The following is a 24,952-nucleotide window of genomic DNA, read 5'->3' as shown; positions in this document are numbered from 1 at the left end:
ACTTGTCAAGACGCCCCTTAAAAGTCACTACCGTATCCGCTTCCACTACCTCCCCCGGCAACGAGTTCCAGGCACCCACCACTCTGTAAAAAAATCTGCCTCATACATCTCCTTTAAACCTTGCCCCTCGCACCTTAAACCTGTGCCCCCTAGTAATTGACTCTTCCACCCTGGGAAAAAGCTTCTGACTATTCACATTCCTAAACTGGTCAGAGCAACTGCACTGAAAATAGCAGCAGCTGTTGTCAAGCTGAACTATGGAGCTTCTGGAAACTCACGTGACAAGATTCAATCAAATTGATAAGAGCATTGTGTAACAGTACCTAAATAAGTCAAATTCTCTTTTTATTGATTAAAAATCTTAAATATTTACTGCCTAATAGTCACAGTAACAATCATTCAAGGTCTTCAGTGGCTCAGGAAGGTCTGTCACCACCTTCTCAGAGTTACTAGGAATGAGCAACATAGCTTAGATCACGGTGTACAAGTCAACACAGCATACAAATTAATCTAATCTTTCAGCACCAAAAGTCATGCTTAGGCGTATACTCGGCAAATAAGTAGACACCCCCTTTTCTGCTAAGAAATGTATACTCGCATTAGGAGTTGACCTCAATTTTCACCTCAGAAATGGATGTTTCGCCCAACTTGTATGTAGGCGCATGGGATCAAGCAGGCAATGCAGGCCACTGGCTGAGGAGATACGCGCATTAGTTTAAAATAAACCAAGACCGCACATACAGTCAGAATCATAGAGGTTTACAGCACGGAAACAGGCCCTTCAGCCCAACTTTTCCATGCCACCCTTTTTTTTAAACCCCTAAGCTAGTCCCAATTGCCCGCATTTGGCCCATATCCTTCTATACCCATCTTATCCATGTAACTGTCTAAAAGCTTTAAACTCTTTACATGGCAAACGGTGAACTGAAATGGGTCCACCGGAAAAAAGAATGAGGTACAAAGCTGGTTTCAAGCCAAAAGCCACAACATTTGCTAACTCATCAAATAACTGCTTCAGTGAGGGAATTTTGTGTTAGTGAAAAACAGACAGAAGAGTGTAAGAAGGAATTCACCAAGATCAAATGGGCCATGGGGCCAACCACTGGCCTGATCTTGTGAAGCATGTATTAGAATGGGTCCTTGAAAATTGTCAAAATAGATGTATCATTATGAGAAAGGACTCTATGCCAAATGGGGGCAATTAGGACTAGCTTAGAGGTTAAAAGAAAAGGTGGCATGGACAAGTTGGGCCGAAGGGCCTGTTTTCATGCTGTAAACCTCTATGACTCTAAATGCAATGTGTATACACGCATTTAATTGGATTAAATCAAACCCCAGGTCAGCAAAGATTTCAGAGTAACAGCTAATCTGGTGCTAGCTGTTTTATGGAATAAAAACACCGAGTGCTGTGGCAGAAGACCAAGATCGCTCAGAGAATACCAAAAGACAGCTGCAAAAATACGAGTATCCATTATCTCTTCGGCATCGTGGACGAAACACCCATAAATTCCAATAAGCCCAGTAGCTGACTATGGAGTGGAAAGGATTCAAATCATTTTCACAACCACACCACACTTCCATCCAAGGATTTTTTTTTTTGAGGCTTCAAAGTTGACTAATATGCCATGATCTGCATCACATTGCTTTTCCAAAGTCACCACACATCCCAGTAACATTTTTTTTTCCACTGGCATTTGAGATTATATTCCTGGTTGTACTATTATTCTGAAAATAAATGCTGCACAGTTTAACGCAGCAAAATTTACCTGCAGTTCTTAGTCAGCACAGCACAAGTTTAGCCAGGTACACTCACCGAGCAGGCAAGCACTAACTGGGAGCTCAAATTAGGCATAATGTAATAAAATGAAGGCATCAATCTGCTGATTCATGCTCTTATCCAGTAAGTTCTTACTCAGGACTGCAATCTCAATGAATTCTCCCTCAGTCAATGCTTGGTATCGTAAAATACCTAATATCTCCACCGCCTCAAAGTATCATCATGCGGACAGAGTTTAATTTCATAAACTGTTTCTAATCAGCTGTGAAACTGTAATGCTTTCATGTTCTGTTGATCTAATTTACCCTTGAAAAACTGCAGCACCCATTATTATGACAAACAGCTGCAAGTGTTAAATATTTTTAAAATATATCTTTTCAATATGCAGCAGTAATACACCTGGATAGTAGCTTTGGAAAAGCGGAGAATACAAAGTACCTGAGCAAAACAGGAACTGAACGTACCTAGAGCACCATGCTGCAAAATAACAAACTTTAGCAAACAATCAGACCAGCAGCCAACCAACCAATTACCAACCACACCACATGCAAACAATCGTAAACAGCAGCAGCAAGCAATCACAGGAGCCAGGGAATTCAATTCAATGTTATAATCACAGAATTCTAACGTTGCAGCATTATAATTGCCATATTTCCAGAGTATTTAGTGCAAGCATGCTGGTATTAGGAGTACAACATAAGGTTTGCATAATTTACTTTTATAATACAATAGGCAACTTCATAAGTCACAAACCTGTGGAATGGCTGAAAATGTATTGAAATAGACTGGCAAATAGTTGATAGACGACAGTCGTGGATGGGCAGGTAAATGATTGGCAGTCAGTTTCCAGTGGATTCCGTCATTTAAGGGTTCTTATGCATGATTTAGATGAAAGAATGGCATGCAAAGTTTCAGAAAATGTAAAACGAGGAACAGTGGCTTTAATGGCACACAACTCCAAAAAGGGTCTAGACAGGCTCAATCAGTGGGTGTGAGAAATTGAAGGTAAGATTTAATACAGGGAAATGCAAGGTTATGAGGTTTAGCAGAGGAAAGGTTAATGTGGATCTTGGGTAAAATGGCAATGTACTTGAGGCATTGGAGCAGGAAAGAAACAGTTTTCAGTGGATATTTGTAGAATGGTCCAGGTCATTCAAGGCCAAACAGAATGCATAACATGGAAAATAAAATATAAATCCCGAGAATTTACTTAAAAGCTGTATCTGGTCTTGGTAGGACCATCCTTCGAGTACTGTGTGCAGTTCTGATCTTCACATTTCAAAAGAGGACATGCAGTTATGGGAAGGGGAGAGTTACTGATAATGGTAACACAGTTGAATTGAGAACTTAAGAGAATAATAACTGAGGAAACATTGATTACATTAGACCTTTCACGAGAAAAAAGTGAAGCCTGCGGAGGGAAAATGATCGAACTGTTTAAAGTTATAACTGGTTTGGACAAATGAATTGAAGAAGACTTTTCTGTAATATGCACTATTTCAGTAAAAGGGGTTGTGTTTACAAATTAAGAGCATCGAACAAAATTGGAAAGGTGGATAAAACATTTAAAAGAAAAAGCTGGTAAATTAGTGGAACAATCTTTAATAGGTTACAAGGGGAACGAGAACATCTTGTAATAATCCAAAATCCAATTTATTGACAAATGCACAAAGGGGGTGCTGCTGCTGGGTGAACTACGTTCTATGCTCCTATGAAACAAAGGTCTACTCGTGCCTGATACTCTTATGTTACTGTTCTTTTCCCCAACTCCCAATCCTGCGCTGTTGCTGCTGTTCCAGGCTCTGCTTCCATTCCAGCTCTCTAACCAAAAGACGTTCATAACAGGTTTCTTCTCCCAAGCTGCTGCTACTCTGCAGATGCATGTGTTTCTCAATGAGCTGCTAGACTCTTGTCCTAGTTGGCACTGATGTCTACACAGCCAGTAATCAAGAGAGGAATGAAGAGAAATTATCACTTGTGCCAATTTGCAACTACAGTAGATGAAAATGTGCAGCATCTGATTTTGACTTCCATATTTGGTGTTCTGATCATCTTCAACATTTGCTCAGGTGCCAAATCTCTGAACTATAACAAGCAGTTACTCATGTGTGCCTGCTGCTTCCAGACCGTAATGCAGGTCCTCCGTTTCTTCCTCATCACCCTCTTCAGCAAAAGCTACCTTTGTGGATGATGACTCCTCTTTGCACTGGAGATCAACAACACCAGACAATCAATACTTTCTTGACAGCTTTGCTGGCTTATATGAATATGCACCCTACCTGAACAGCTGAAATGGCAGAATACACTGGCATAATGCAGAGGAGGGAAATGGATTGGCAGAAAGATTTAGGGAGGCAATTTTGGTCTTGAAACTCTGGAAGCATTAATGATGGAGTGAAGGAAGGAAGTTGGAATCAGAGAAACTGAGGGTGCTGAGAAGCTGCAGCACTGATCATCACGTGAGGTGTGTGTGGGCGGCACGGTGACACAGTGGTTAGCACTGCTGCCTCACAGCACCAGGCACCTGGGTTCAATTCCCGGTTTGGGTCACTGTCTGTGCAGAGTCTGCACGTTCTCCTAGTGTCTGCGTGGGTTTCCTCCCACATTCCAAACGACGTGCTGGTAAGGTGTATTGGCCATGTTAAATTCTCCCTTAGTGTACTCGAACAGGTGCCGCAGTGTGGCAACTAGGGGATTTTCACAGTAACTCCATTGCAGTGTTAATGTAAGCCTACTTGTGACACTAATAATAAATAATAAAGAAGGTATTCAAGCACAAGAATGAAATTTTCAGATGAGACTGGGAGCCAATGGGGTCAGAAAGAACAAAGCTGGGCAAGTAAAAGGCTGATTATGGGCACCAGAGTTTCGGATGAGCTGAGATTTACAGAAGATGGGCGACGGGATATTAGTCAGGAAAATACTCAACAGTAGTTAAGTGTACAGGTGATAAAGGAAGAATTTCCATGGCAGAAACGCTGAGCAGCTACAGAAGGGTGGTGCTACAGAACGAGAAATATGTTATTGTTATGATAAGGAAATTGGGTTGGAAGCCCAGGATGTCAAGGTTACAAACTATCTAATCCATTCGAGGACTGGCCGGCTGTATGGAGTTCAGGGGTAAAGACGAAGACAGTCGTTTTGAACTTCCCAATGTATAACTGCTGGAAATTGTGGAGGGTCCATTGCTGCAGTAGTAGAAAGGCAAGGAGAAGTGGACTGAGGGTTGGTGGATATCACCAAAAAGCAGCATAGTGATGAGGAGAAGTTTGGCATGTCCCCTTGCGGGGCTTCTGAGATGCAAGTGTGGGATGGAAGGAGAAGCCATTACTAGGGGTAGAGGTAAAGTAAAAGTAAAGTCACCATGATCTCAGATGACCACAGGTTCCCCTTTGAGGGGGAGAGCTGACGGGTGGCGATTTAACCGAGGGTCACCAAATCTCAGGCGAGGGACAAGGTTGACAAGGATTCAGCCGGTACGGGAATCCACGCTGTTGGCTTGGCTCTGCATCATGAACCAGCCGCCCAGCCAACTGAACTGACCGACTGTCCAACTAGAAGTACATATCTGATTGCAGCCAGTGTACAGAGGGAACCAAATGGAGGTGGCAGCATTGGAAGAAGATGGGGTGGTGAAAAAGCTCCAAAGAGGTTGAGGAGGACAAGAAAGGGGAACTTGATCATAGTGTGTTATGTGCGATTTTGGTTATCAACACTTTGGCCACGTAACAAGTGGAAGGATTGAGAGTTGCAGGAGAGATGGACACTAACCTGGGAAGCAAAAACATATTCAAAACTTCAGAGAGGAAAGGGAAGTTGGACAAATGGCCAAAGTCTGTTAATTTTTGAACAGGAGTTAATGGCGAGAAAAAAAAACTTTAAAACTTAACAATGTCAGCTATCCTGGAGACCAGGGAGGGAAGTCAATTAGCCAGCAGTTTGTAGAATGAGTTAAGGAAGCAGGGGCTGGGCAATGCAAAGAATGGGAAAGCAGCAGAGCCAGTTGGTCAGTTACTCTCCATGTTTATTATTAAAAAAGCCATGAGCTCCTCAGTTTTTTTTTTATACAGTGGAAGGGATGGTAGAGCGGTTTCAAAGAGGTGGTTTTGATAGTGGAGTAAAGCTGCTGAATCCGGCCAACTTTACACCAGAAACATTCATGTCTACACTACTTGGACAAGAGGCGGCAAAAATCAGAGCCATGCCAGGGAACGCGACCAGAGATAGTGAAAGCTTTTCTCGAAACAATGGCATCAAATGTGGAAATAGGGTTGTTTTAAAGTTTATTTATTACTGTCACGAGTAGGCTTACATTAACACTGCAGTAAAATTACTATGAAAATCGCCAAGTCGTTTCGGACTGTGGGAGGAAACTGGAGCACTTGGAGGAAACCCACGCAGACACGAGGAGAACGTGCAGGTTCCGCACAGTCACCCAAGCCAGGAATCGAACCCAGGTCCCTGGCACTGTGAGGCAGCAGTGCTACTATCTACTGTGCCACCACCCTGCGGTTGACCAAGCAACAGCTAAAGAGGAAGTGTGCAAATGCTGGGCTCTATACAAGTGGTTAAAGGAGAAAGGGAGGGAGGGTATCGGAGAAACTCAGATACATCTATAGGGAGAAAGACTAATACAGTCTTATTTTAAAAGGAGAGTTCAGGGCAGTGGAATAGGGATGGAGTTCAAAGAAGGTGAAAATGTGAGACTAATAGGAGGAGATAGCAGGGTGTGACTTGGTCCAAAGGTTGCTGCTGTCACCAAGGAAGTTTGTACTGAGCAGATGGAGGGGAGTATAGCCCAATAGACAAAGCTTAGTGAAGAGCAAATTGTCTTCACCTGTGAGCCAAGTTTCAATACAATTACCCATAATAAGGTTGCAGGTGGCAAGGGTTCGTTCAGGAGGGAAACCCATTTCAAGAACTGATCCTTCCAATACCCCATTAGTTACAGCCAGCCAAAACAAAAATATCCCATTTACTCCCACTCTCTTGATGATATGGGTTAGGGTAGACACTAGGGTCAAAATACCCAAGAAAGGAGAAACAGAAGGCGGCAGGGTTAGGTGACGTGCAGCCGAGGACACAAAATGATGGTCCAAGAAAAGGTCACATAAAAAAGGGAGATGGAAGTAAAAGACTCAGGCCAGAACAGCAATCAAAATGTTCATTAGAATGGACCACAAAAGAACATAAGAACATAAGAAATAGGAGCAGGAGTAGGCCATCTGGCCCTTCGAGCCTGCCCCGCCATTCAACAAGGTCATGGCTGATCTGAAGCGAATCAGTTCCACTTACCCGCCTGATCCCCATATCCCCTAATTCCCTTATCGATCAGAAAACTATCTACCCGTGATTTAAACATATTCAACGAGGAAGCCTCCACCACTTCAATGGGCAGAGAATTCCAGAGATTCACTACCCTCTGAGAGAAGAAGTTCCCCCTCAACTCTGTTCTGAACCGGCCCCCCTTATTTTGAGGCTGTGCCCTCTAGTTCTGGTTTCCCTTCTAAGTGGAAAGAATCTCTCTACCTCTACCCTATCCAGCCCCTTCATTATCTTATATGTCTCTATAAGATCACCCCTCATCCTTCTAAACTCCAACGAGTACAGACCCAATCTGTTTAATCTCTCCTCATAAGCTACACCCCTCATCTCCGGTATCAACCTGGTGAACCTTCTCTGCACTCCCTCCAAGGCCAATATATCCTTTCGCAAATAAGGGGACCAAAACTGCACACAGTACTCCAGTTGCGGCCTCACCAGTGCCTTGTACAGTTGCAGCAAGACCTCCCTGCTTTTATATTCTATCCCCCTCGCGATAAAGGCCAACCTTCCATTCGCCTTCTTGATCACCTGCTGCACCTGCAGACTGAGTTTTTGCGATTCGTGCACAAGGACCCCCAGGTCCCTCTGCACAGTCGCACGATGTAATTTTTCTCCATTTAAATAATATTCCAATTTACTATTATTTCTTCCAAAGTGGATAACCTCACATTTGCTAACGTTATATTCCATCTGCCAGATCCTCGCCCACTCGCTCAGCCTATCCAAATCTCTCTGCAGGCTTTCCGCGTCCTCCACGCAATTCGCTTTCCCACTCACCTTCGTGTCATCAGCAAACTTGAATACCCTAGATTCAGTCCCCTCCTCCAGATCATCTATGTAAATGGTAAACAATTGAGGCCCCAGCACCGATCCCTGCGGCACGCCACTGGTCACCAACTGCCAACCAGAAAAGCACCCATTTATCCCAACTCTCTGCTTCCTGTTAGATAGCCAATCCCCAATCCACGCCAACACCTTACCCCTAACTCCGTGTACCCCAATCTTCTGCAGCAACCTTTTGTGAGGCACCTTATCGAACGCCTTCTGGAAATCTAAAAACACCACAAAGGAACCTGAATTGCACATTACATAGGCAATGTGCCGTTCACAGCTATAGGAAGAACTGTATTTGTTTTCCTTAAGTTAGCCGAGAGCAGCCTAAAGCAGATGGTGCAGCTCATTTATTATAAACAGTGAAGCTGAGGAAGCAAAGACAGGTCACCTCTGACATGCCCAGGTTCGGGTATTGCTGTCGATAACCAGGTTAATGACAGCTATGATTAATGCAGTGAAAGCCTGCAACGTTATGTTCAGAGCAGAAATGCCCCAAATCAACAACAACAACTACTACTTGTATTAATACAGGGCTTCTAATATAATTAACAAAGTCCCAAGGTGCTTCACAACTTTAACTTGTAGCCTTCTATGCTCTGAAGCGAGTGTGTTTTGGTTGAAGTGCTATCCTGTTTTCCAACAGACGTTATTGACACTTACTTTATTACCTTTACAACTCAAACTTACATCTGCCTCTGTCATCTCCATGGTAACCAACCACTCAATGCCTAAAGTACACAATCAATGTGCACACAGCCCATGAAACATCTTTAAATGGTGTTTACTGAAGAAACCGGCAGCAAAATACTTGAAGCATTTAAGGCTTTTGAAATTACTCATGCCAAATTGTGGCACGTCCCATGGAATTTAAGCAGACGTCACACATCACTGTGCAAGTCAGAAAGGCTGGGTAGAAGGCGGCCGACCAGTAAAAAGCTTTGTTACACAGGAAATGTGGTGGATGTTTACGGTTAAACAAACATTGAAAGATGTACTGGAGGGGGTAAAATTAAGTTTGCCACATTAAAGCTGCAAATATTTTAAGCTGCAACTTTGGAGGTCTTTAACAGCACAGCGAGTAGCTGTTTTAACCAACTCTATCCTTCCTGGTTGCTAACCAGTTTTACATATCACGAACCAACTCATTCGTAGCAGGGTGCAACGCTAAGACTATTACCATACTTGCACTGTCAAATGTATTGAAAGGTTTCCAGCGAGTTAATAAAGCATCATCTTGCAAATAAAGGACCAGGAAAGTTCAAAATGTTAGTTTTTTAAAGTTTATTTATTAGTGTCACGAGTAAGCTTGGATTAACACTACAATGAAGTTACTGTGAAAAATCCCCTAGTCGCCACACTCCGGCGCCTGTTCGGATACACCGAGGGAGAATTTAGCATGGCCAAGGAAACCGAAGCACCCGAAGGAAACCCACGCACACACGGGGGGAACATGCAGACTCCACACAGTGACCCAAGCCGGGAATCAAAACCGGGTGCCTGGAGCTGTGAGACAACAGTGTACACTGTGCCACCCCCTTATTACCTGATAGTCTTGTAGTAGAATAATGGCAAAAACACTAAAAATACATGTTAGAGCGATGAAACAAACTGATGTCACAACAGGATACAGTTCACCAGTGAGCCAAATCATTTTGCACTGGATTAAAGTCCACACAGGTATCCAGTATCACTTGGGGCTTTAGAGGCAGGTATCAAAACAAGATCAGAAATACTGACAACTGAAGTCATCCTACACCATTCTTCTGCGTCTCCAAGCAACCAGGCAAAGATTGAATGGAACTGGCCACACAGACTGAGAAAGCCTCAGGTTTGATTTGCAATCCATGGTAACTCAATAATTTCAATGTGGACAACAGGTAGGGTGTGACAGCCGGGTTCAGAGCTCTACGACTACAGGAAAGAAAAACACGTTCGTGGATCTCAGTTCTGACTGCCTCTCGCTGACACACATGGACATTACAGAAAGATGAATTGGGAGGGAACAGCACTGGAATCAGCTACAAAGCCGTCTGTGGTTAAAAAGCCTAAAAACATTGATTTTCTACGGTCATTTGGATAACAAAGGCCTGCTTACATTTATGAAGCCAAACCCCGGCAAAGGTCTCAGCCGTCAGAAGACGCAGGAAGAAAATTTGAAAAAAAAGTCGACTTTTTTTCCCCCATTAATGCTGTTGATTGTGTATTTAATGAAAATGTGGGCATAAAGCACAAGTTGGAATTCAAAACTGCTTTAATGTGATAAATAATCATCTTGAAAAAGGTCTCAAAGTTTAGATTTGTGTCACTGGCATAGAGACAGCAATGTATTCTGAACCCCTTTCTTTACCAGTTTCCATTGAGTTAGGAATCAGCTGACATTAGAGTTTAGAACCAAAGGAAATGGCTGCCTAAGTATGGTGCAGCTGATCCAAGTTTCCTTCTGGTGGCGTGGAGCCTTATGACAATATCACTATTTACCTACACACTGGTATCTATTTCTACCTCCACCCATTGCTGCAATCAGTAAGCACAGGTGCATTCGTGACCTGTTTTATCAGAACTTAACCTGCGCTCACATGAAAAGTTTCAAATCACTTAAACGTTTGGAAAGAGGACAACACGAGATTTTTTGGAGCTTCTAAGGATTTCACATGAACTATTGTTGAAATGACATGGATGGGATCATACTATTCATGGCTGTTGATATTTGTATTTAATACACCATTAAACTCAAATAATTAAACTTAAAAAATAATTTTAAGCCAAAGGTTTTCTCTGGAGGCAGATCAAATACAATGAAACCAATGATGACAGTAAGAGAGAAGGAACTGAAAAAAGTACTTCCAGGCGATTCAAGTAAGAAACGGTCAAAGCTCTTCTGTATAAAAAGTATTACCATCATATCTGCTTTCTCTTATTGTGGTGATACTGTGCCATTAAGAACTGTATTTATATCATGTTTCTTGTGAGGGCTCTGTTTAAAATTCAGCTCTGTGTGACACAGTGCCGATTTATTTGCAAAACAGGCAGCTCACATGCTGAGAATGCATAGAAAAGTTTATTTTATTGGAGTCACAAGTAGGCTTACATTAACACTGCAATGAAGTTACTGTGAAAATCCCCTAGTCGCCACACTCTGGCGCCAATTCGGGTACACTGAGGGAGAATTTAGCATGGCCAATGCACCTAACCAGCACGTCTTTTGGATTGTGGGAGGAAACCAGAGCAACCCAGAGGAAACCCATGCAGACACAGGGAAAACATGCAGACTCCGCACAGACAGTGGCTCAAGCCAAGAATCAAACCCAGGTCCCCGGCGCTGTGAGGCAGCAGTGCTAACCACTATGCCACCATGCTGCCCATATGCAGGCTAATGATGTGTTTGTTTTAACCTGAATTAATGCATTTCTTGCTTATTTGGTTTTTTCCCCTGGGGTTACAGAGTAGTGTTTTGATTAGGTCGATTGACAGAGACAGTCATGTGCTTACAGGGAGGAGCTAAGCTTAGAGAAAAGCAGGCAGTTACTTCCAGGTTCTGAAAAAAATAAGAGGTGTCTCTGTCCAGAGGTTGCTCTTCTGGGACTTACTGGGAGAAATAGGTCTCTCTCCAGAGGTGTTCTGAAGCTCAAGGTCTGATTTTGAAGAGGAGTTTAAGTCTATAAGAGGAATATTTTTTGAATTGGAACTAATAGAGATAGGTTAGCAATTAAGAATTGTATCTTGTCATGTTCAAGTATTTCAATTGGTACAAATTAAACTGATTTGTTATCGTTGAACTGTATGTTAAATAAAGTTTGTTTTCATAAAAGCTTCCTAGTGGGTCAATAGAATCACAACTGGAGTAAAACACCTCATCCTCACATTAATACCAAATAGAAAAACTGTTGGGGTCTAGTCGGGCTTCATAACTTACTTTGGGGTTTCTGATCTGGTACCTTAACAGTTATGGTCAGTAATTTATCTGTACATGACATACAAAATGTCCTTCAGCATCAGACTGTTGTCACATTGATCACACTAGTCCAGAGCATATGTAGTTTTAATGGGACAGGAGCATTAATATACCATAAATCCTACTTTGTGACCATCATTCTGTATGTTTCACTCTCTCTTGTCTCTTTCTTTGTTTCATGAATTTACGATCACATCTGTGCCTCTTGAGGTGGTGTCAAACTCAGACCTTCCACACACACCGCTCCCTCTGGGATTTGACTCAGGCTCCTTTCTCACATTCTGCTTTCTGTTAGCCTATTTTCGGTTGATGCGTAACCCACTCTCACTTTTCCCCTCAGTTGATTTTTTCCCCTTTTTCTCCTGGGCACTGGGGAGATATTTCCAGTACCTTTGTGTGGTATTATTCCCAAGAAACTCATCTCCAAACTCCGTGGCCTGGGCCTCAGCTCCTCCCTGTGCGACTGGATCCTGAACTTCCTAACTGACAGACCACAATCAGTAAGGATAGGCAACAACACCTCCTCCACGATCATCCTCAACACCGGTGCCCCATAAGGCTGTGTTCTTAGCCCCCTACTATACTCCTTATACACCTGTCACTGTGTGGCCAAATTCCCCTCCAATTCAATGTTCAAGTTTGCTGACGACATCACCGTAGTGGGATATCTCAAACAATGATAACACAGAGCACAAGAATGAGATAGAGAATCTGGTGAACTGGTGCAGCGACAATAAGCTCTCCCTCAATGACAACAACACGAAGGAGATTGACATCGACTTCAGGAAGCGTAAAGAAGAACATGCCCCTGTTTACATCAACAAAGTAGAAAGGGTCAAGAGCTTCAAGTTTTTAGGTGTCCAGATCACAAACAACCTGTCCTGGTCCCCCTCATGCTGACACTATAGTTAAGAAAGCCCACCAATGCCTCTACTTTCTCAGAGGACAAAGGAAATTTGGCATGACAGCTACGGCTCTCACCAACTTTTACAGATGCACCATAGAAAGCATTCTTTCTGGTTGTATCACAGCTTGGTATGGCTCCTGCTCTGCCCAAGACTGCAAGAAACTACAAAATGTTATGAATATAGTTCAATCCATCAAGCAAACCAGCCTCCCATCCATTGACTCTGTCTACACTTCCCGCTGCCTCAGCAAAGCAGCCAGCATAATTAACGCCCCCAGGCACCCCGGACATTCTCTCTTCCACCTTCTTCCATTGGGAAAAAGATACAAAAGTCTGAAGTCACGTATCAACCGACTCAAGAACAGCTTCTTCCCTGCTGCCATCAGGCTTTTGAATGGATTTACCTTGGCATTAAGTTGATCTTTCTCTATACCCTAGCTATGACTGTAACACTACATTCTGCACTCTCTTGTTTCCTTCTCAAAAGAACGGAATACTTTGTCTGTATAGTGCGCAAGAAACAATACTTTTCACTGTATGCTAATATATGTGACAATTATAAATTAAATCAAAGAGAAACAAAGTGATAGCCAAATTAAAATAGCCGGAGCCTTGTTTCTCTATGACAATCGGGGTCCTCTAGCATTCCATCCTTCCCTTGCCTCACTTTCATTCTTATCTCTATCCGTCTGCTTCATCCTTCTTCCTATCTGCCCCACCACCACTGATCCCTTTCTCTATTGCATCATATTCCCAACTTCCCCACCTGGTCCCTTTACCCCAACTCTGTTTAACTTGTGTACTATGCTCGGTCTTGACACCCTCCATGTATAACACAAGAGGAAATTTGGTAGAATGAAGTTTAACCTGTATTTATTGCAGTGTAACATCTGGCTTATAATTCCACACTTTAAAATTACTCTTCAGTAATTCTGGGCTGGATCCAGAATCTGGAGTGGTTCTGGAGGGGTCAAAGCTGAAAAGTCTTAAGAAGCATGGAGCTGGGAGCAAGTGAAGTAGAGGCTATGAACAACAGGAAGTAAGTTCTCTATTAAACTAAATAAATAAGAGTTCGTGACTTTTAAAGTTCTCCTTCCATAAACATTGACTTAACATAGCTTAGTCAATGCATTCACAAACCTAGTTAAAAACAAAACATGTCCCAAAAGACACCAAAAATAAGATCTATGTTACAAAACTGAATATTGCTTGCCAGTCAACTTTCCTAATATATAGTTTGACTTTATTTACTTCTGAAATATCCAGAAATTTAATCAAGTGAGTGGATATTAGATACATGCACATTTATTTATTTCCGCAGGAAATAGCTTTTGCCAAGCATGTGCTTTTTTATCAGGTATAAATAGGACAATCTCCCACTGGCAAAGGCTACAAGTGAATTATACACAACAGCCTGAGAAATACTAGCAGGGAAGTCCGGTTAAACACCTCTGGTAAAACTCTATCATCAGGCCCAGGAAATAATCTGGGGAGGAAAGTTATGAGGGTTTCTATGATAAAACCTGTAGGTTCATGGCTAAATTTAGTGATGTCTTTATCACACTACAATGTAATTTTTATGTATAAATAAAAAAGTGGCTTCATAATCAATGTAATCGTTGGAATACGTTAGGCCGAAATTGCCTCATTAATTTGTTTTGCTCGGTTTGTGGTACTTCCTGACATGCAAATTTTTTAAAAATCAGTCACTTGACAACTAATAGAGCATCAATATCATGTTCAATCTCTTTAATGAACACCTATGCATGGATTAATTGGGCAATGAGCAAGATATTTTGTGGCTTTCTTTCCTCCCTTTCCTGGGGACACTGAGGTCAATTACAAAGTTTTACCACGTCTGTGGCTGAAGCCATCTAACTCAGCACAGGACCACAAACCTTTCTAAGTATATATGACTCAGCATCATACTGGGAATTGCAATTATCCTCAAAAGGCATCAAGGAATAAATATTTTTTAAGGTCTAAAATTTTACAAATGGGTCAAAGTGTTAGCGAGGTGAAATTAGGCCTGTTGGGAAAGGAAATTAAAGTTTACAAGCAGATTATGCAATACAAGTTGCAAAGGTCAGCAATAATGGTTTTAGACAATTCGGCGTACCTCATGACTCTCCTCGACATCAACATCTCCATCATTGTCATCGTCCATCTGTTTGTGTATCATTCGAATAGCTTCGAGACAGTGTCGATCATCTTCATTCAGGCACGCTGGGTTCAATGTAGTGCAATTTTCTGAAAGTAAAGGGTTAGAGGTAAGAACATGATCTTAAAATAAGTGATACAGGTTGTAAGAGTATGTATATACATTACTCCACTTTACACCGTGCTGCACACAAGGAATCAAGACTCAATGTGCACTTCGGTTGAGTTGGGATGGGTGGGAAGTAAAGTTATTTTGTTGTCACAAGTAGGTTTACATTAATTGCAAGGAAGTCGCTGTGAAAATCCCCTAGTCGCCACACTCAGGCACCTGTTCGGATAAGTAGGAGAGATGGCAGAACACCCGTATGTAATTCAGTTCATATTTTGAATTAATTCATTCTAGTCTTATAATTCCATGATAAATGGTGTCAATATTTCTAATAAACTGCCTATAACAAACTTGTCCCATTGCAATTACACTGTCCTCTTTCAGCACATGCGGAAGTGCAATTCATATATGGTATGGTTACATAGGCAGTCACCATTATAATAATAAACACAGGCATTCACAATGGAAAAGACTGTCATGTACACATCTATCAACCACAATGTGGTCGATTCTTAACTCCACTCGGAAATAAGCAAGCAAGCCACTTGGCTGTACCACAATACAGTACAAGAATAAAACATGATAAACCACTCAGCATTGGCCCAAGCATCAGGTTCGGGCATGAGTAAAGCTCGATCCTGCAAAGGCCTCCTCATTAACATCTGGAAACTTCTAACAGAATTAGAAGGTTCCACAGACTAGTCAAGTAACAACTTGCCATTGTCATGCTTGCATGATCATATCTTTCAGCCAGTACCCCAGACTCCTCCACCATCATCGCCAGATTATGACCTGTTCCACCAACAGGACTGTCCCACCAGAGGTGGCAACACAGTAGTATAAACTGGGTGGGAGTGGTCCCGAGAGACCTAAAAATTGACTCCGAACGCCGTGGAGTCCCAATGCATGAGGTCAAACAAGGGAAAGGAAATCCAGTCCATTTCCGTTTACTGTCTCCCTCCCCCCCACCCCTTTCACCTGATGAAAACCACTTGTAAAGGCACAGAAGGTACTCTAGCTGAGGGAATCCAATGTCAATCACCAAGAGCTGAATGTTTAGGTCCCAATGAGAGCAAGGACAGAGGTAGGTGAGCACAGAATTCTAGCTGCCAGCCAATGGGCTGATTCTTCTGCATCATTCCTCCCACAAGCCACTTTTAGAAGCCTATTAAGGCCTATTGTCAGAGGCCAACTCCAATTTTGCAGTCAGTCCCCAGGTATCTGGGAGCATTGGGAAACAGCAGAGCTGCCAGGTGGTGGCTAGCCAGCGACAGCCCAGGCCACGGGGCTAGTGGAGGTCCTTCCCACCTGTCTGCCTACAGCTACAGTACAAACTCCCCGACAGAGGACCACCTCTTCCAGAATGGTGGCCTGGCTGCTAAGGACATTTTTCATTATACAGAAAACATGGAAAAATTCTTTAAAAAAGAAATTATTTTCTGTTTCTGAGTGGGATAGGGAGGTGAGTTTTCATTGTCAAGATGAGCAATCAAGAGAAAGGGATATTTTTTCCCCTGTGCATCCAGTTTCAATGTTTGTGTCAAACAAATTATTTACAGCATGGTATAGTTCCGCCTACAATTTCTTAACAATGGAATAAAAAAATCAAATCTTAGGACAGCAATCCCTCATCTACACCTACTGTGTTCCTCAAAAAAAGTGTTGTTAAACCAAAACATGTTAAATGAAAATCACTTTCCATCATGAAAAAAATGTGGTCAGGGTGGGTTAAATCCTGACCTGTACTTTTTACATCAATTCCTATTGATTGCCTTTAACCCACTGGCCTAGAAATCCTCTAACTTACTAACTCTTTCTACTTTTTCCCCTCCCTGTCCCCTCACTCCTTCTTCCGCTTCCCCCCTCCCGCTCCCCCTCCCCTCTGCCTCTCCAAAGCCTCTCCACTCCCTCCCTCTCACTTTCCCGCTGGGTTTGGGACAGGGAAGCAGCGAGTGGGAAGGTCAGGAAAGGGAAGCAGTAGTTTGTTTTTAAAAAGACTGAGCACGTGTGGTAACTATGTGTGGTGAACCATTGTTGGTTCCCACCAGGTAGTGCTGAGCCAGGGTCTGGCCAGTACTATGAGTCTGTATATATGTTACTGTTGGGGTTAGGGTTGGGCTGTTCTACATGTTACTGTTGGGGTTAGGGTTGGGCTGTTCTACCTGTAATATAGTTCTTGTGGTACATCCCAGTCGGGCTCCGCCTCCTGGGAGAGGTATAAAGGTCACTGCTCTGTCTGGGACCCTTTAGTCTGGGATCGTGTATTATATATGGTAGCTCTATTGTTGTAGTCAATAAAAGCCTTTATTTCCCCGAGTACCTCTCGCCTCGTGAGTTATATCGCGCATCACTGTGCTAAAGCAAAAATGGAGGCAACTCAACTCAGGGAATTTCCCTAGTTTACTAACTACCCCAAATGAAAAAGCACCATCAAAACATTTAAATGGGGAATACCTATATAGCAGCATGAAGTTTTCACACCATAACCACTGTTATGGAAAAACATAATACCATTATGAAAAGCTTTTTGATATACTGAACGAGCACGAGGTAAAGGCTACCAAAATTAATTTCACCCAAATCCTTCTAACTCTGAAACTGATAGATTCAAACACAGGTCTCAGAGGTAAAGGGATGGCATTCGTGTCGATTATCACCCAATTCGTAGTCCTCCTAAAAATATGCGTTTTATTCACTGAATAGCAAAGTATTAGCTCTGCCTTTGATATTTGAATGCATAATTTTAAGATCCATTCCCCCCACTCCTGCTATGGCACTTTGATGTTGACCAGAATTAACACTACACGTGCCAGTTGAAGGTATAAGTGGGAAAGTGGGGTTGAGGCAGATGATCGGCCGTGGTTGTGTTGAAAGGCAAAGCGTGTTCAACGAGCCATATGGTCGACTCCTCCTCCTATTCCTCAAGTTCTTAAATCAAAATTATTCAGGGATCTAAAATAAACGTTCACAATCCAGTTAAACAGAGTGGCGCAGCAAAAACTTTCTCACAAGCCTCAGAACCATGCTGTGTGTAAAACAAGGGCAGCACGTCCATGCGGCAAACCATCGTCTATCTGTTTCACATTCTGCTGCAGCATTCTTATTGAATATAATATCCACAAGTTTCCTCAGTCTTTTAAGCAACTCTGTTTCTTCATTTACTAACGCTGTACTTTTCACATCACCGGAGCCATTGCTACAGCTTCCAGTTAATTAAATCCCCACAGTGCACAACACTTCACTGATTTAATACCCAGCGGAAACACATTAGCACACTACAACTGTTTACCCTTGATAAATCAAGGTTGTGTTTTTGTACTAATAAATTTGAATTATTCAATGATTTGAATTAACCAATATAAACAGCAAAGTGGAAATTTAATGCTCAAGAGGATTTGAATAAATGGATAGGAGGACTGGACTGCAGGTGAAACTTCCAGTGTTTCATTCCACAGACAATTCCTGGCGTACATTAGAAAATAATTAGGACCCTGTTAAACAGCATGATATAGCCTCAGTTGGACACAAGGATCAAATTTATCAGCAACTAACAATTCTATTACATTCCGAAGAGTCATATGGACTTGAAACGTTAACTCTGTTTCTCTCTCCACAGATGCTGCCAGACCTGCTGAGTCTTTCGGGCATTTTTTGTTTTTAATTCTATTACATTATTGAGAATTTCAGCAGATTTAATTTTTTTTCTATTCTTCCTTCTTTAAAAACTTATTCTGGGAAGTTCCATGGCTCTGATGCAATATCCAGGTGAAAGCATAGACCTGAATCTTGCAGCTGCTTATGTTGGTGGGATCTTATGATCCCGCCGATGGCGCCCCACCCCCTCCCCTCAACCCCCCACCCCAACCACCGCAGATTTCCCAACGTGAGGGGTGCATTTAACAGGAAACCTCATTGACAATAGCAAGACTGCAAGATCCCACCACCAGCGAGCAGCACACTGCCTCCCACCGCCGCGAAACATGCCGCAGAGAGGGAGGAAAATCCCACCCTTTGATTCAGCAGGTTATGTGCTTCTGAGAACTCCGATCTTCATCCAGCTTAACATTGCCACATTCTGGGAATTCTGTTCATATTAGTTGTAATTGTAATTCAAAGGACAGTTACTGTTCATAATGAATATCGACTTACTGAAAATAATTAAAACATTATTATTGCTGAGTGCCTTTTTCTGCAAGTGAGATATTGTTTGCACTTCCTTTTGCATTCCAGAGTGAGTAATCCCCCACCAACCTTCACTGTTTCTCGCATTAGAGCTCTGCCCTTCCATTCTATGCCGCAGCACAACAGCATCAGTGATGGAGAACTTCCATTGCGATAATAATATGGAATCATCTATGTGGAGCAGAGGAGAAGGAAGCGAAATTGCACAATAAGAATTATTATAGCAATCAAAGTGATACAGAAAGAAATAGGAGTGCAGGTAGTTGAAAGGGAAGACAGGCAAGTGGAAGTCAGAAGCAAGAGCAGAGCTGCCAAGACAACAAAGCAAAATACTGCATGTTAGAAACAGCATCTGTAGAGAGAACAACAACATGACCTTTCAGGATATGGGTTCAGATATTAGAAAGAACATTTTAAAATAAACAAAACAAGGGGAGGGAGAGAGGAGAAATCAGAAGCAAACCCGGGAAATGAAGTCGAAAGCATTACAAAATGTTTACATGTTGAGCTGATTTGGTCAGAAAATGAATATCAGAATAAAATGCATATCGAGAGAAATATAAAAAAATAAAAGAGTGCTACTAGACACAGTGCATGATAGCTAACGGGGCAGGAGGTGGGTAGGTATTCTATGTAAGAATAGAAGAGATTCTGGAACAGCCTCCATCAGATAGTAGCAGTATTTGAGTCTTGTGTAACTTGTGTAAAGCAAAGTTTAGCATAAAAGAGGAAGCTGAACTTCTCCAATGCAGTTTTAGTAACAGCTTTTCAGTGAGATTGCCAATTCAGGGACAATTACTGACAGCTCATGCTCTCCACAAATACTAACCAGGAAATCAGTATAAAACTTGCAACATCCATGTGCACAGAAGATTTTTAAACCTGCCACAAGTCACAGCTGAAATAAAATTCAGAACCATGGAATTTCTCAGCTGGCCACACTCAGGCAGCTACTAGCTTGCTGAATGTACAGAAGAAACTCCACTTATGGAAGAGTTCATGTTTCTGCCACACCCCCAATGATCAGCATAGGCGGCAGCAGCTACAAGACACTTCCTGGACAAGATCTCAAAAGCTGATATTTCAAGGTGCTAACTAACCACAACACCCAGTCCTTTTATTTTGTCATCTGCAAAACTCTAACATAAGAACTAATAGTATGGCCTGGATTTCACTGTCAACAGCTAAATGATGGTGGATACCTCTAACCCCTGAGAAAGCTTCCCCCAAACACCTAGTGATCTCAGTAAGCAAGGTAAACAGCTAATTAATGATGAATTTTCAGACAACAAAGCAAAAAGTAAAATGCCATGATTATCCTTCACCTTTAATCAATTTCATTGACAGTAAAATAAATGATTATGCCATACATGGAAGGAAGGTAGAAGCTGAAATATAAACAAATTTTAAGAATACATTTAAATAGTGTGGAACTTTTTTGTAACATATCAGAGAAATGTGACATTCCCCAAATACAACATGAGTTTTTCTGGGCCAGAGAGGTTTTTCAGTAACAATTAAGAGCTTAGTGTTTTTAAAGGTGTACCAAGTATAACATTTTCAAGGGCTTTCAGATCAAGACCAATAACATAAAAGGGCAAGTTTGTGTCCAGCATCTCTAACTGATTGCTGCCTACAGGAACTTCGTAAGAGTTTTAACAACACCAGGTTAAAGTCCAACTGTTGGACTTTAACCTGGTGTTGTTAAAACTCTTACTGTGTTTACCCCAGTCCAACGCCGGCATCTCCACATTACAGGAACTTCACCAGTGCAAACCTACTTTTGGTAGTGTCGAAAGCACTAGTTTTAAAACAACTATCATTTTGTAGTTTAAATTAATATGTTATTTTGTGCAAAGCTGATAGAAGCCATTTTAACAAAAGCAAAACCAGCATTATTGGAAACTAGCCACATTAATTAAGTAGACAGTCTTGAATGCGAGACAATTAAAGATAAGTAATTCATTAATAGATATGTTAGAAAGGCTGGAAATGTATTTTGGAATAAAAAAGTTTATAACTTTTATCATTCTAAACACATTATTAACATTTGATTATTCATACAGATTCTTAAAATGCTGTGGGAATTATTAGTCTTTGCCCTTCTCAGAAAGAAAAAAAATCTAATGACTTGTTAATCGTGACTGGAGGGAATAAAGAGGCTCCTGTTCAAGATGTCTCAACTTTAAATGACGGCCAACCAATTATTGGTCGACACGCATGCTACCACATGATATAATTTAAAGAAGCCTTGTCTTAAAAATTATCATCTCATTATTGACAAGCTACAGGCCAATTGGCTATTTTCCAGCAATTGACTTTCAACATTAAGGTATTAAAAAAAAAGGGGGTCTTGAGAACCATTTTGGGAATGAAAGATGTGGGTACAGCGAGGTAAAGAGAGTGATGTTTACAGAAAGGTGTTGAGAACTGTTGGTTTTTACATGTTATCCACATTTTCGGAGCTGTCACTTGACATCCTTGTCTGACGAGAGTGTTGAGAAGTCTAGTCAATTGTTAAAAGTTAAGCTTTCTCCTTTTACTGTTAATTGACATTTTCCTTTTTCTTTAATGGTTAATAAACTTTCTGAATTTATCATTTATTTATGGTTAAGCCTGTAAAACCTGGTGTGATTTATGATTGGTGGGGGAGGGGGAATATTGCAAACAAGTGAGCTCCATATATCTTGGTTCGAATAAATCAAACTTCTTATATTATGAGGAAGCATAAAATCACTGACAGTAACTTCTGGATTAACGCATGTAATTGAGCATATGTAGACACCAGAAGTTGCACTAAGTTTCAGAAGAGTAATGAGGGCAAATGCCGCACTTTGCACCAGCATTGTACACGCATGGACGCACCCACACAATTGTGCTACACAAAGAGATGTTAAACTCAGATGTTTTCTGAAAGGGCCGCACAAATATGAATTGTAATTATGTTTAAAATAAATTGGTTGGAAACGCTTGGGAGAAAAAAAAATCACCAGTTTAAGTAATGAAAACCTTCCCACCATTACAAAAATGCTTGTACACATTTTCTTGTGCAAAACTTTCCAAGTGAAATTCTCAAATTCCAATTAGGTATGAAAAAGTAGATTAAATATTTCTGCAACAAAATGACCCATATAACATAATCCAGTTAGAGGTTTTTTTTCCCCCCAGTAAATCCCTTCTCCAAGTCTTTTACGATCATAGAATGATTACTATAAAAGGAGACCATTCAGCCCATCATATCTGTGTTATCTCTTTGGTAGAACTATCCCACTCATCCCATTCCTCTGCTTTTTTCCCCCATGCACCTTCAAGTACAAATTCCCTTTTGAAGATTACTACTGAATCTGCTTCCACTGCACTTTTAAGGCAATGCATTACAGTTAGCACAATTCACTGTGGGGGGAAATAAATACGCTCTTTTGTCAATCACTTTAAACCTGCATCTTCTGGTCACCAACCCCACTGCCACTGGAAAAGGAGTAAAGAAGGAGAGGCTATCAGACTGTTCATGATTTTAAACACTACATCTAATATCACGTTAGAGCTGTGCTCTAAAAGCACAGCTTCTCCAGTGTCACCATGTAACTGAACTCCATTATCGTAGGCACCATCCCAGGAAATTTCTCCTGCACCTTTTCTATGTCCTCAGTATCTTCTTTAACTGTGATGCCCAGAATTGAATTCAATACTCCTTGCTGAGGGTCAAACAATATTTACTATAGGTTTAGCGTAACTTACTTGTTTTTGTATTGTATGTCCCTATTAATAGCCAAGGATCCCATACATTTTTAAAAGTATTGACATTAAAAGATTTGTGCAAACCTCTGATGGGGGCGGCACGGTAGCACAGTGGTTAGCACTGCTGCTTCACAGCTCCAGGGTCCCGGGTTCGATTCCCGGCTCGGGTCACTGTCTGTGTGGAGTTTGCACATTCTCCTCGTGTCTGCGTGGGTTTCCTCCGGGTGCTCCGGTTTCCTCCCACAGTCCAAAGATGTGCAGGTTAGGTTGATTGGCCAGGTTATAAATTGCCCCTTAGAGTCCTGGGATGCGTAGGTTAGAGGGATTAGCGGGTAAATATGTGGGGGTAGGACCTGGGTGGGATTGTGGTCGGTGCAGACTCGATGGGCCGAATGGCCTCCTTCTGCACTGTAGGGTTTCTATGATTCTATGTCTCTGCTTCTGTTCTCCCTTTAAAATTACATCACAGAATTGCGCAGAAGGCAGCCATTTGGCCCATCATGTCTGCATCATGACCTAGTGCCATTCCCCTGCCTTTTCTCCATACCACGTGCATTGTTTCTATCCAAGTAATCATCCAATGCCCTCGAGTGCCTCGATTGAACCTGCCTGTGTTTCTTCAGAAGGAACTCTTCAAATGCAGACAATAAAAAACAACAAAACTTATCCAATTTATAAATCAAAGAAAGGGTTTAATAAAGAAACTTCATTACTCCAAACTTAGGGTCTCACCCCTGGGCCAATCCAAGTTCTCCACAATTCCCAATAGGTTCTTATTTATAGTGAGTCAGCTGACCATCACATCATTCTGTATTTGGTTCCATGGTTTACTGGGTCAGCTGACTCTTAGCTTGTTATCATCGGTCATGTTACATCCGATACAAAGTTGTCACCGGTTACATTCTAACTGCCTGAACCACACTTCCAGGCAGTGAATTCCAGACCCAAACCACTCGTTGTGTGGAAACATTTTTTTCACATCATATTTGCTCATTTTGCAAATCACTTTAAATCTGCACCCTCTCATTCTTGATTCTTTTACGAGGGGGTAGAGCTTATCTGCAACTACTCTGTCCAATCCCCTCATGTTTAAAATCATCTCCGACAAATCTCCTCTTAGCCTTCTTCTCTCCAAGGAGAACATCTATCCTCATAACTGAATTTTCTCATCCCTGGAACCATTCTTGTAAACCTCTCCTGCACTCTCTCCAATGCATTCTTTCTGAGAGTATGGCACCCCTAAACTCGTGCCAAACTTTAGCAGCGTGGTAGCCACTAACAGAACTCTTAAAGAAGAGCAGGAGGTTGAAGTGGACGGAGGACTGCCAAACTGCATTCCAACATTTGAAAATTGTGTCGACAACAAAGCCACACCAAATTATGACAGTTTAAGCAGGCAGCGTAGTCCCGCAGAGACCATTATATATATGGATCATAATCCCCCAAAATTTCAAGATCAGAAAACCAGATTATTTCAATGGAGTTTTTTTTACTACAACCATTTAATTTAAAAATCATTCATGCGGCCGGGAGAGAAAATGTCATTGCAGATGCAAGTGTAAAAGAGGCTATTGGGAACATTCGGTGTAAATACTCGGGAGTATATTTATGAAAATTTATTCTTTTAAATCTTTGTAAGGTTTGTTTAGAAAAGATAAGAAATGATTGAGAAATGAAATTGTCTTTCAAATTAAGACGTTTCATCTGTAAAAAGTGGGACTGCGTTAAGAATTGGGAAAATTAAGATTAAAATCAAAATGAAACGATGGATAAAAAGAAAATAGGGAGTTGATTAGAGGCAGACGTCTGGGGAAATGATGAGATGCGAACCAGCCGATCAGTCGAAAAACAGGTATTTAAATATATGTGACTTCAGAAAACAATGGGGCTTTGCGATGGAAAGATAAGGAAATTAACAGGCACTTTTTAAAAGCCAACTCTACCGGGTGGGTAACATCGAAGGGAAAA

General features: G+C 41.6%; 1 protein-coding gene across 2 annotated transcripts in view; it reads right to left on the bottom strand.

The window, feature by feature from the left end:
* Window positions 1–24,952, bottom strand: part of stim2b (stromal interaction molecule 2b) — a 128,940-nt gene that overhangs the window by 80,241 nt on the left and 23,747 nt on the right. For both annotated transcript variants that reach the window (XM_078215684.1, XM_078215675.1), the window contains exon 3: window positions 14,915–15,045. In XM_078215684.1, coding sequence (XP_078071810.1) covers window positions 14,915–15,045 — 131 coding nt within the window. The remainder of the gene's footprint in view (window positions 1–14,914; window positions 15,046–24,952) is intronic.

This window comes from Mustelus asterias, chromosome 1, assembly GCF_964213995.1.
Source record: "Mustelus asterias chromosome 1, sMusAst1.hap1.1, whole genome shotgun sequence".
NCBI lineage: Eukaryota > Metazoa > Chordata > Chondrichthyes > Carcharhiniformes > Triakidae > Mustelus > Mustelus asterias.
Note: the sequence above shows the minus strand (reverse complement) of the source record. Positions and strands in the feature narration are given on the sequence as shown.